A 13217-nucleotide genomic window follows, 5' to 3' on the forward strand; every position below is an offset into this window, starting at 1 on the left:
GCTGGTCCATTGATGGCTCATAAATTACTAATTTATGAAAGTTCTGAATGAATAATAAGATCAGTACATAAGCAGCAAGTTTGACGAACACTGACCTAATACTTCACACAAAGCATTTTAACTTTTCAGACCACTATCAGCTTTGTACATACTGGCAATATTAGAATCTGTCTGATAGAAATATTAGGATTAGGCAGAATTTAAATTCCCGAATTCAGACAGATTGTAGAAGTAATGGCTAATGAGGTATTATTTTACTTTGTGTTTTAAGTATTTAGGGATTTTCAATTTTCTACCATATGCCCACTGGCAATGTGTTACAGACTTCTGCACTGGAACATAAAACTCCATTCTTAACCCTAGAGGGGGATGCAGTCTATATGGAAATTATTTCTACTTCTAGGATAGTGACAGTAATCTTTTTCATATTAACCACAAACACTGTTTGGGAGAATGTGTACTGGCATGTAAATGTAAGTCTGCTGCAAGGTGTTTAGTTATCAACTTCACACAATATTCTTACTTTATGCTTCTGCAGAATAAATATTGTTTATCCGCCTTCACTGCAATGCCCCTGAAGATTGCTGCATAGGACAGAATTGAGCAAAAACGTGCAAAATATGCTAACAACACTGTGAGAGAAGACTTTTGAGTGCAAAGCTGCTAAACTGAACTTTTTGGTTAACTTGACCACATGCTGGCACCACCTTAGTTTAACACTCATCTTGATGCCCAAGAACTTCACATACTGGGACTCAGTGTAAGCCCCTTGTTCTCTACTTCTAGTACCTGTAAGTCATATTTATTTGTTTGGAATAGCATAATAAGAGTTTTGCAATATTAAGGATTAAAATATTGGCTGTGAACCAGTTGTAAGATTGTTCCATTATCCTCCTGGCTGTGTCTGATATGAATTTGTATGGACCTTTGATCAATATACTTGTGTCATCAGTGAACATTCCAGTTTTTTATGAGTCCTCCATTGTCTTTTATAAATTATTTACGTAGATCAAGAACAGGAGCAGGCCAAGCACTGAACCTTGCAACACACCATATTTAATGTTTCACCAATTTGAATTCAATCGTGTTCCTATTATATCTGATGTGACCCTTGCTTTTCTATTGATAGTTTATGACTCCATTCACAGAAGGGAAAGACCTTTAATGCTATACTATTTGCATTTCCCTATCAGAATTCTATCATCTACACTATGGGTTCCCAGACAGTGGTACTTGCACCACTGGTGGTATGCAAGGATATTGCAGGTAGTATGCATACAAGTAAACAAAAAACATATTGAAATAAGTAAAATTATTAATTTACATAACCTTATTTCTAAACTTAAAATGATTGTGAGAAAACTGACTGATAAAATTAGTATATGTGTAATGTTAAACAAAATGAATTTCCCGCAAAATGTTTGTTTCGAACTGTTGCCTCCCCACCCTTCCCTTCATTAGTCAACACTGCCTTTGCTGGGAATAATTCATCTTGTTTTGACAGTCTTGTTGATTGTTTTTTGGAAGTTTTTGTGCTGCTTCTAACTTATGCAATGTACAAATGTGTGACACTGCAGTAGTCATAACACAGTGCACAATTTCTCATTGTTATTGTCACGCTGTTGGGCGTTACATTAAGTGGCAGTGTGGTATGAAGAAAACATGTGTCTGGGATTTGACTGTATTACAAAGCTAATTTTTTACTACTATAACTGTGATGAGAAGTTTAACTTGATTATGAAACTTATACATGACAGTGTTTTAAGTTAACCATGAAGTGATTTTTAAGCCAGAAAGCTGCTTCTTCCTCCAAGGAACTAGTTAAAAAAACCTAAACCAATGCTGTTATATCTCCCACAGGTAAGAAATAACAAGGCACAGGTAAACAAGAACAAGTTCAAATGGCTCTGAGCACTATGGGACTTAACTTCTAAGATCACACTCAACCCTCCGTCATTAGGACTTATCAATCAGTAGCATAGTCTTCCCGCCCCAGTATGTGTATTCACTGTGTGTCTGAGAAGTTGTATTATTTTTTTATTGAGAAGAGTTTCCCTTTGTTATTGAATCTCTCTGCTGTGATCGTTATAAACACTTGTTCTTGGCCGGCCGGGTAGCCGTGCGGTTCAAGGCGCTACAGTCTGGAGCCGAGCGATTGCTACGGTCGCAGGTTCGAATCCTGCCTCGGGCGTGGATGTGTGTGCTGTCCTTAGGTTAGTTAGTTATAATTAGTTCTAAGTTCTAGGCGACTGATGACCTCAGAAGTTAAGTCACATAGTGCTCACAGCCATTTGAACCATTTGAATTTTACTCAATATTTATTGCAAATAATACTGACAGTCTGAAACAGGTATTGGCAGTTTGTGCACTATACTGAAGGAGACTTCAGAGCTTTAAAAATATTGATCCTAGCACAATATATTGCAAGGTGGTATTGGGCGATACCTAGTTGTTCCTGTCGAGACTTTGTGATTTGCGGACATGTAAATGACTGAAATAGCAATGCTATATGTGTATGACAGAGGAAAGACAGATGAAAGGAATTAATTGTTAAAATGCATTCAGAGGAATTGTTTGATTACACATTCAAGATACTTATTCAGTAATTAGCTGTAGAAATATTTGTCAAAAGAGACCGAGAGATGAGTACACAAAGCAGATTCAGAAGGATGTAGGTTGCAGTAGGTACTGGGAGATGAAGAAGCTAGCACAGGACAGAGTAGCATGGAGAGCTGCATCCAACCAGTCTCAGGAGTGAAGACAACAACAACAACAACAACAACAAGGTACGTACTGGCCAGCAATTCTGTCTCATAATTTATTAGTTTTCTCAATTGAATTTGCTTCTGATAAAATTGATATTATAAATCAAAATGTACTGCCCCTTGCAATGAATTACTTTAATTTCTATGCAGAAAAGTATTGTGAAAATACTACATTGCATTAAAACAATTTTCTCAGACATTTAAATTTTACTATTCCTGCACTATGATGAGAAGAGACATCACCTCACTAGCATGCATTATGCGACATCACGATAAACAGGTTAACATTACAGTTTCTGGAACAGCCAGTAAAAAAAATGCTTGTTTGTACTACATCTAATGTTACAATACCAATGTGAAGTTCATGAAGCAGCTGCTCAATAGCTTTAGTTTTCTTCTGGCCAATGTTTGCTGGTAGTTTCATACGCTGGGAGCGCAAAGACACACCACTACCCTTGTAATCAGGGAATTTTATTCCTGCAGTTTCCACCATCTGTAACATACATCAGAGAATAATCCCAAAAGCACTATTTTTGCAACATATGTATAAACGCTCTTATATTGTGCACTTACATTAGCATCTAGCCTCGGCCTCATTTGATGAGTCAGCTTTTTTTTTGTTATTTTCTTTTCTGTTCGCCGGACATCAGACTGGCTGTCAGCAGCTGTTATTAATTTTTGAAGATCTTGTTGTTTCTTTTCTCTTTCCTTCTTTCTTGCTTCAATCTTCCGCAGTTCATTCAAAAGAGTTTGTTCCTCCTCTATCTGCACATGTACAAAAAAAAAAGACTGTACAGTGATGAAACTAATGATCTTTAAATTTCTATGAAAACACTCAACAGACAATACCTTACAAAGTGTACTATCTAATAAGCAAAATTTTTCATATCAAATTACCACATTTTACTATTTATATATTTACTCCTATTTATAAATAACCTGCCACCTAGGGAAAGACAGGCCAGGTTTAATTCTACTTCAAATTGAGCAATGGAAAATCCAGGATGCTACTTACCATATAGCGGAGATGCAAAGTCGCGATAGGCACAATAAAAAGATTCACACAATCACAGCTTTCGGCTATTAAGGCCTTTGTCAGCAGTAGACACACACACACACACACACACACACACACACACACACACACACACACGCGCAAACACAACTTGCACACACGTCTGCAGTCCCAGAGAGCTGAAACTACACTGTGAGTAGCAGCACCAGTGCATGATGGAAGTGGGGGTAAGGAGGAGGCTGGGTCAGGGAGGGGGAGGGATAGTATGGTGGTTAGTGGCGGACAGTGGAGTGTTGCAGTTTAGACAGGCAGGAGAGAAGGTGAGGAGAGAAATAAAAAGAAATTAAAAGACTAGGTGTGGTGGTGAAATGACGGCTGTGTAGTGCTGGAATGGGAACAGGGAGGGGGCTGGATGGGTAAGGACAGTGACTAACGAAGGCTGAGGCCAGGAGGGTTATGGGAACGTAGGATGTATTGCAAGGAAAGTTCCCACCTGTGCAATTCAGAAAAGCTGGTGTTGGTGGGAAGGGTCCATATGGCACAGGCTGTGAAGCAGTCCACTTGTTTTTTGGTCACAGTTTATTGGTGGCCGTTCATGTGGACAGACAACCTGTTGTTTGTCATGCCTACATAGAATGGAACACAGTGGTTGCAGCTTAGCTTATAAATCACATGACTGGTTTCACAGGTAGCCCTGCCTTTGATGGGATAGGTGATGTTAGTGATTGGACTGGAGTAGGTGGTGGTAGGAGGATGTATAGAACAGGTCTTGCATCTAGGCCTTTTACAGGGGTATGAGCGATGAGGTAAGGGATTGGGAGCAGGGGTTGTGTAAGGATGGATGAGTATATTTCCAGAATGAGATTTTCACTCTGCAGCGGAGTGTGCGCTGATATGAAACTTCCTGGCAGATTAAAACTGTGTGCCCAACCGAGACTCGAACTCGGGACCTTTGCCTTTCGCGGGCAACTGCTCTACCATCTGAGCTACCGAAGCACGACTCACACCCGGTCCTCACAGCTTTACTTCTGCCAGTATCTCGTCTCCTATTTCCCAAACTTTACTGAAGTTCTTCTGCGAAACTTGCAGAACTAGCACTTCTAAAAGAAAGGATACTGCAGAGACATGGCTTAGCCACAGCCTGGGGGATGTTTCCAGAATGAGATTTTCTTTCAGGAGTGCTAGTTCTGCAAGTTTCACAGGAGAACTTCAGTAAAGTTTGGAAGGTAGGAGACAAGATACTGGCAGAAGTAAAGCTGTGAGGACCGGGCGTGAGTCGTGCTTCGGTAGCTCAGATGGTAGAGCACTTGCCCGCGAAAGGCAAAGGTCCCGAGTTCGAGTCTCGGTTGGGCACACATTTTTAATCTGCCAGGAAGTTTAAGATGAGAATATTGTTTATCTTCGGTGGACAGCAGAATACCGTGGTAGGAGGGGTGGGAAGGATAGTGGGTAGAACATTTCTCATTTCAGGGCACAATGAGTGGTAATCAAAAACCTGGCTGAGAATGTAATTCAGTTGCTCCAGTCCCAGATGGTACTGAGTTACGAGGGGAATGCTCCTCTGTGGCCAGACAGTGGGACTTTGGAAGATGGTTGGGGACTGGAAAGATAAACCATGGGAGATTTGTTTTTGTACAAGAATGGGAGGATAATTACGGTCAATCACCTCAATGACTGCTTCACAGCCTGTTCCATATGGGTCCTTCCCACCAACACCAGCTTTTCTGAATTGTGCGGGTGGGAAATTTCCCTGCAATACATCCTATGTTCCCGTAACCCTCCTGGCTTCAACCTTCGTTAGTCACTGTCCTCATCCATCCAGCCCTCTCCCTGTTCCCATTCCAGCACTACAGAGCCATCATTTCACCACCACACCCAGTCTTTTAATTTCTTTTTATTTCTCTCTTTTCTGCTACATAACCCCCCCCCCCCCTCCCCCTGCACCTTCTCTCCTGCCCTCCGCCTAAAGTGCAACACTCTTCTGTCCACCACTCCAATCATGCTATCCCTCCCCCTCCCCGACCCAGCCTCCTCCTTACCCCCACCCAGTCGCCACTCCCATCATGCACTGGTGCTGCTGCTTGCACTGTAGTTCAGCCCTCTGAGACTGCAGATGTGTGTGCAAGTTGTGTGTGTGTGTGTGTGTGTGTGTGTGTGTGTGTGTGTGTGTGTGTGTGTGTGTCTACTGCTGACAAAGGCCTTAATGGGCGAAAGCTATGATTGTGTGAATCTTTTTATTGTACGTATCGTGACTCAGCATCCCTACTTCGAATTGAATGTTTATTGGTTAATAACATGAAAGTAATTAGCCAAGTGCATCATTCAATCTTATGAAATTTGTTGTGTTTATGCTCTGCAACATTAACATTACTGAATTAAATGGAATAACATTAACTCATGCTGGAAAATATAACAGAAAAGAATTTCCCATTACCTAAGACAACACTGGAAAGGCCTTGGGAAAATTTCAAGCCCTACACTCCTGCTTTGATGTCCTAAACTAAGCCTAAAGTTAATGATTCAATGCTTTTTGCCTAATGCTTATAATGTAATACAACAATATTATGAAAACAATAGCTGCTACTCACCATATAGTGATTTTGAGTTGCAGATAGGCACAACAACTCACACACATGACCACAGTCTCTAGCTGCTGATGCCAAGTACAATGTAATACAATTACCCCAAATTTCCGTCTACAGTATTTTTACCTAGTTGTTACAGATATTATATTAGTAATATTGGCTAAAATCTGATCACAATCTAGACCAGGCTGAGCAAATGCGAATATTGAGAGGTATGGGTGCAAGCAGAGGCTCATCCCCACTCTGTCAGCACAAGTTGTTCTCCACCTCGCTACTCATTCCAGTTCTGGCATTTTAAATAGACATAAGCTCAGCAGTACAGATTGTTGACCTTGTCTTGTCAGCACTGTCTATGTTGAGATCTAGTATGAGGTACTAAGACACAACTAGTGAGTTGAAAATGGTCTAAGAGAAGTTATGATCCTTGAAATGAAAATCTAATGAATCTTTTTGATGTTTGAACCTACAGTGAGAAAAAAATTACTTTTTTATTGAAACAGAGGGGACCTCAGTGATTGCTTTTTGATGTAATGTTGGTGTTGAAGAAGTATAATGTGATATGACATTTCCAATTGCTTCATGAGACATTAGCTATCAATTAGAATACTGAGCAAAGAAAGCAAAACTGCACAAAAATAAAGAATTAAGCATGTTCTTGTAACAAATTTACATGAAGAAAATAATTTAATACAGAAATGAAACAGAACTGCCTCATAGCTCTTAAAAGAGCAAAAACAGCACTTTCTTTCAGCAATGGATAATTTCTGAAAGAATATTTTGTGAATACTGCAAAAATTTTATGTACAGCTGAAATCATTCTTCTCAAAGTATTTCTTCTGCCAATGTGAAGCATTTGCAGATGTACTGAAAAAACTGTGAGCGACATGGAAGTGCAGTTCAAATACAGATAAAGATTGGGTTATTTTCTCCTCAGCTTTGGACAAAAGCAATGTTAGAATTGATGCTACTCAGATTGCCATTTTCATGAGTGGTGTTGACACTGATTTCAATGTTGTGGGGGGAACTCCTTGATCTGATCCCAATGAACGACAACTGTGGCTGACAATAAATGTTCTTGCTTAGAAAGCAATATTGTTGTTGTGAAAATTTTCCTTGATTGCAACAGATGGAGTTGTCGCATTGACTGGTCGCAAGTCTGGGGTTAATGAGAAAGTTAGAAACTTTCAGAAAGTTTGTGGGTGCACTTTCTAAAGGTGAAGGAATCTCTTCCATATGATGGAGAAAACTTTCATACTGCAGACAATTTGGGAATTTACAACAAAAATTTCCTAATGAACAGGTGCTGCAATTGTTTAAAATAACTGCTCAGTTTAACAATATGCTTGGAATCACACACCTGTATGAGAGTGGTTTCTCAGTAATTGGTCCACTTACTTAGAGTCACTATCCTTGCAGAGCTGAGACAAAGCTTTGGTCCTATGGACATCAATATGGGTCCTTACTAGGAAAACTTCCAATTTTATTCACTTAACAACCGAGTCGCTAATCCAGTAAATTTTCTAGCTGTAGCTGACTCCAAAGTGGATAATATTTTTGGGACATACTCTTCCATGCTTTTGGATTTATATTTCATGAAACAGCAAACCCTCTTGCTCCAGAACGAGTCATGCAACTTCCATCGAATGTTTTCCTGCCCTGTCTTCCATCTTGGTGCACATGAATATCAGTCTACCACCACTCACTGTTGCAGCTCATATGGATCATACACCACCTACATTTTTCTCTCCTGGCAATCACTGCAGGGCAGGGGGTAATAATAATCATAATAATGAAAGAACACAAGCTTGTCTCAGGCACAACAACAACATTAATATTCAGCACATACAAGGAAATAACGTGATGCAGACAAATGTCTTTTCTGCAAAATGTAAAATAGCATGTTAACATTAAAAGTTAAGGTATGTAACATTACATCCCAATGAGATACAATGGAAATATTATGTATTATCTCTCTCAGAATGAGTATAAAAAAGAAGGTAATTGTTGAAGGAGGTTATTCACTGCCAAGTTATAGATAAAAAGCACAGTTGTTATAACAAAAGTGGATGCTGAGCAGCACTTCTGACACACCTCATAGGCTTCAGGGAATGTTATACAATTTTTGTAACACACAATTTCAATTCAATGTTATAGCAGTATACTGGGTCCAGACCAGATCTGGAAGAACCTACAATATTATTGTACCAGATGTATTGTTGTGCAACAGACTACCAGATCTCACTAGGAACTCCTAGTTACTTCCTATGATCTTGCCACTGTGTAAGGAGATAAAAGCTGGTGATGAGGTGTTCCAGCTCTGCCACAATACATCAGTTGCAGGTATGGCTGTCAACTAATAATCAAACATCTTGTCTCAATGAATTAACACATCTTGTCTCACTCGGTGCATCTCCCTGCCTCACGAACCAAACACCTGTCGTCCTGCCAGCTGCTGTGGATAGTGACTTGTTTTGCTCGGCTGCTGATGGACAGAGTTTCCAGAGACCCAGTCACGTAACCAGCAGCTGTTACATGTTGAGCCACGCTCCCCTCCACTGCTGAAGCCTGGCAGCCACCACTGGTTGAGCCGTGCTTCCTTCAGCTGTCACTTCCCTATGTCCCACAGGTTTCATCGTCCTCAAGGCCATCACTGGCAGCTTGTCCACCTTCAGTCAAAAGCAGGCAATGTGATCCCACACGCATCGCCTCATCTGCGGCCACTGTCCTGTACGACCGGCACTGTACAGACACATAAGCTGGTGAAGCGGTTGTTGCAGCAACCCCAGCATCTTCATCAGGCAGCCTACATCTGGACGTGGCTGCTGCTGTGTCCTCCTGGCTGAGCCAGTCAACATCATGGTGACTCCAGCAGTCATGTTTGTCAAGTCAACCTCATGGCAGCTGCAGACATCTGATCAATGTCCCAATGGTCCATCTGGTTTTGGCTGAGCCCACTGGTGTCCCAGTTGATGTCCCACTGGCCTACTGGCATCTAGCCACGCCACCAGTGTCTCGATGTATGCCCTGCTCTGTGCTGACATCCTGTCAGTACCTTCACATCTCCAGCAGCCACTGATGGCTGAGCTCCTTGCTCCCACTGGCTGCTACTGACCCTTCAAATACTTAAATGGCTCACAGGCATTACTGTGTTTCAGGTGGTCGGTGTTGGTCGAGCTAGTCTCCCATTGGCCGCCGATGGCCTGCCAATGCTGTCTCTCTGTTTCCCGCGTCACAGGACGCCGTTCAGTCCATTCTAGCATTCTTCTGTGTCTCTTCGGCACTTCCACACCCAGCACCTGTCGTCCGCCTTGTGAAGTAAATTGTGTTTCCAGCTCATGCTTCTTTTCTGGATGCATGGATGTCATGCTATTCTTATTTTCAATGGTGCTTGTTCTTGGTGTTGCCCCTGACATGCTCCTCTGTTCATCATAGCATGTACTTTTTTGCAAGCCCTCATTACTAGATGGCTGTCGCCATCACCATCAATCTAGCCTTTACTTCCTGCAGGAACTAACAATCTTCTGGCCCATCCTTTCCTTATCACCCATTTTGGTGCTCCTAATGCCCCGTTTGCCTAGGTTCGCGTCTCTACTTCTCTCCTTCTTCATCTTTCGTTTTGGCCAAGATGGCTCTGCTATCTCGGCCCTGCCATCTCCTCCTGAGGAGGTGGGCTATTGTAGCTGGCCATTAAACAGGCCACTACAACCACCAACATTACCTCACATCCTGTGGGTTGTCTCATAATTGAGCCACATGTATTTCCTTGTTAGAAGCACTAGTTTCACGCTAAACTGCGCACACACAGCCTATAGTGGCATGCGATTGCGAAACAACTTTTTCATCCAGTACACACTGTCTGTAGCACCACTGCATCAATCACATAATTATGCAAATATCAACCTGCCTGCCTTTATAACTCATAATGAGGCCACTACCAGGCAGTAGATTCTCCAGCTCTGGGCAATTATGCTCGCCACTTTTTGACCATCAGTCAGATTTTCACCATCTGTCTCACTGGCTCATCCATATCATGGGCCACTGCTGGTCAAGCTGTTACTTCCATCAGTCCCCAAGAGCTGATGACATCATTGCCAGCTCACTAGCTCCTAAGACTGCGCACTCCATTGGTATCCTGACGTCTCAGGTCATACCGACGCTTAAGAGTTACCTCCCAGCTGCCACCACTACTTTCACAGGGCTGTCAGCCCCACTGCGCCCCAGTTTGTCACTGCTGATTGAGCAGTACCTGTCACGGCCTTGATGGCTCTTTGGGCTATAGACACTGCCTGTCTCACTATGTGCCTGCACACCCCTCTTGCCACAGCATCAATTGCCCTCATCAGGCCGCTCACACAGTTAGTCTCATTGCAGCACCAATCACCAAGCAGCTGCTGTGCCTTGCCGAGCATCACCAGGCATCAGTTGTGCACACATCAGAGCACTACATTGTGTTTGTCACAGCTCCGGTAAAGCCTTCAGTCTGTGATACCAGATGATATGTATTGTTAACCACTGTGCAATAAACTCTTGCAAATGTTACTGGGAATTGCTGTTTACTTCCTGTATCCTTGTCACCTTGCAAGGACATAAAAGGAGAGAGTAAACCAACTGTCCCTTTCAAACAAGTGATCCTGGCAATTGCTCTCTCCAATTTACATAATAATCTGGATAATAAAATGTATTGTTAAAAAGTGTACTTACTATGACTCTCTATCAAACATAACAAAGTGAACAAATTAAATCTGAATGGCACAATGAGTATTTAAACTTCTGGCCTACAAAATATGTGTCCAGTGTCTTTTTGGTTATTCCATATGCACCTGTGATGAATACGATATAACGAAAACTAGCATGTAAAATGCTACATACTGTATCCTCTTTCTCATTTCTGTTTTAATGCTCTATTTAACTGAACCAATTCTTGCTGTGTCAAATTGTGTAACTGTAGGTCCCACTATTTTTGATAGTATATTTCAGTCTTTCAGTTATCATTTTCCACTCTGCCTCTTTTAGATCATCCTGAAATATACAATATGGTTGGTCTTACTATGGTACTTCATTGTCTAAGATTAAATAACGCTGATTTTATTTTGTACATGCTGCTCTGACAGAGTTGAGAAACTTTTCCACATTTTGTGCATATGTGGTTTATTGCATGATACCTACTAACGATAGAGCTATCTATTCAGGGAAATTGAGAAGAATGCCTATCAGATTTCGGTCAACAAATCTCGTTTTGATAACTGTGATCCCCTATCCTGCTACTTTAGCTGCTACGTAGTTGAGAGAGAAGAGTAGGCAAATAGCTTCTTTCACACTCAATGCATTCTCTTTCAGAGCATACATTCTATCACCTCTGTGGTCTGACTGTATTCACACACTGTCCAATGCCTTGTCTGTATGGCTATCCATCACTTAACGTCTCATGTCAATAGAGACTATTTGTCTCTATTCATTACAGTGTTTGCTCACAAACTGAAAAACACATTTCTATCAACTGCAGAATACAATTAAGATGCCTAATATGAGCAGGCAAAACATGTTTAATTAAGAAACCACCCCACAATGACAAAAATGATTTTTGCAGAGCCAGCTAGTTGTTAAAAGATATCCCACAGTGTATAGAAAAAGCAAGAAAATTATGACAAAATACAGAATAAATAAAAAATGGTTACAAGTGCCATGGCTTCTCATACTTCTGCATTATCTGTTAGGAAGCAGCATTCACAATGGTAAACAATTGAGAAACGAGCCTTCATACTGCTGCTGAGTGAACTCACTGAGCCTCACTCAAAGCACTCAACTTTAATTTCCTAACACCCTCACTTCAACTGTGAAGTTAATAATATGTAAATGTGACTGGAAAGTCAATATGTTGTTACAGAACATACAGATTATTTATAATTCTTCTAAGACATAATTTTACCTGTTCAGGTGTTCTTTCAAAAAGCCGCCGCAACTGTTCCTTCCTTCGCCGTTCATGGTCTGCATCAAACACGTAAACTTTTGCTTCTGCACTTGAACTGGCCCGCACCTGAATGAGTAGTATAGGTAAGAACATATAAATCTGTTAACTCTACAGAAGAAACACATTATAATTTCAAAATGAAGAATCATGAACAATGAACATACCCTGGTAAGAATTGCACAGACTTCATAGTAGCGCTCTTTTAGATCTTCAACACTTCTATCACCGAAGCGAGTGCGATCCCAGCGGTCTTTCATCACAATAAACCTTAAATCAAATCGCCTACATAAATCAAATAGGTGGTCAGTTTCCTGTCGGCTCCATGATTCATTATGTAAATAGTGTAGGTACTCTGAATCCGTGTACGTTGGAACAGGAACTTTCTAGAAAAGGAAACACTAAAGAAATTCACAGTAAATCAGAAAGTGCATGACTTTTGTATAAAACAACAAAGCAATAGTCAAGTTATAAGGTAGAATGAAGCTGTAGCTCACAGATGATGTGAAGGCTATCATAAGGCATTGTGCTAGATTAAAGATGTGTGCTGGACTAGGGACTTTACTCTAGCCTTGGTCATTATCACTCTTACCAAATGAACCATCCAAGCACATTTCACAACTAGTTCAGAGCATCAATCTCACAGTTCCTCTCTTGTGCTCTTCCAAACAGCTACCACATGAGGCCACGATCGAGGAGTGGATCACAATAGGCATCATATTTTTATGTCAAGAAGTACTGTCTATGTTACCCACTCAAATCAATTAAATTAGTTCACTAACATAGTTGTCACAATCTTATTCATCTAATACAACTTTACATGTGACCCAGACCAGGTTTTGGACACTTATTTACTGTTTATTGGGTACTATCACCTTAAGAAGTGG

The 13217-nt window shown here is 41.1% G+C and overlaps 1 protein-coding gene across 1 annotated transcript in view; it reads right to left on the reverse strand.

The window, feature by feature from the left end:
- LOC126272630 (DNA methyltransferase 1-associated protein 1-like) overlaps window positions 1–13217 on the reverse strand; it is a 74508-nt gene that overhangs the window by 5566 nt on the left and 55725 nt on the right. The window contains exons 4-7 of the mRNA XM_049975596.1: window positions 12498–12716; window positions 12292–12399; window positions 3339–3530; window positions 3117–3258 (exon numbers count right to left, since the gene is read on the reverse strand). Coding sequence (XP_049831553.1) covers window positions 3117–3258; window positions 3339–3530; window positions 12292–12399; window positions 12498–12716 — 661 coding nt within the window. The remainder of the gene's footprint in view (window positions 1–3116; window positions 3259–3338; window positions 3531–12291; window positions 12400–12497; window positions 12717–13217) is intronic.

Source organism: Schistocerca gregaria, chromosome 5 (assembly GCF_023897955.1).
Source record: "Schistocerca gregaria isolate iqSchGreg1 chromosome 5, iqSchGreg1.2, whole genome shotgun sequence".
Lineage (NCBI taxonomy): Eukaryota > Metazoa > Arthropoda > Insecta > Orthoptera > Acrididae > Schistocerca > Schistocerca gregaria.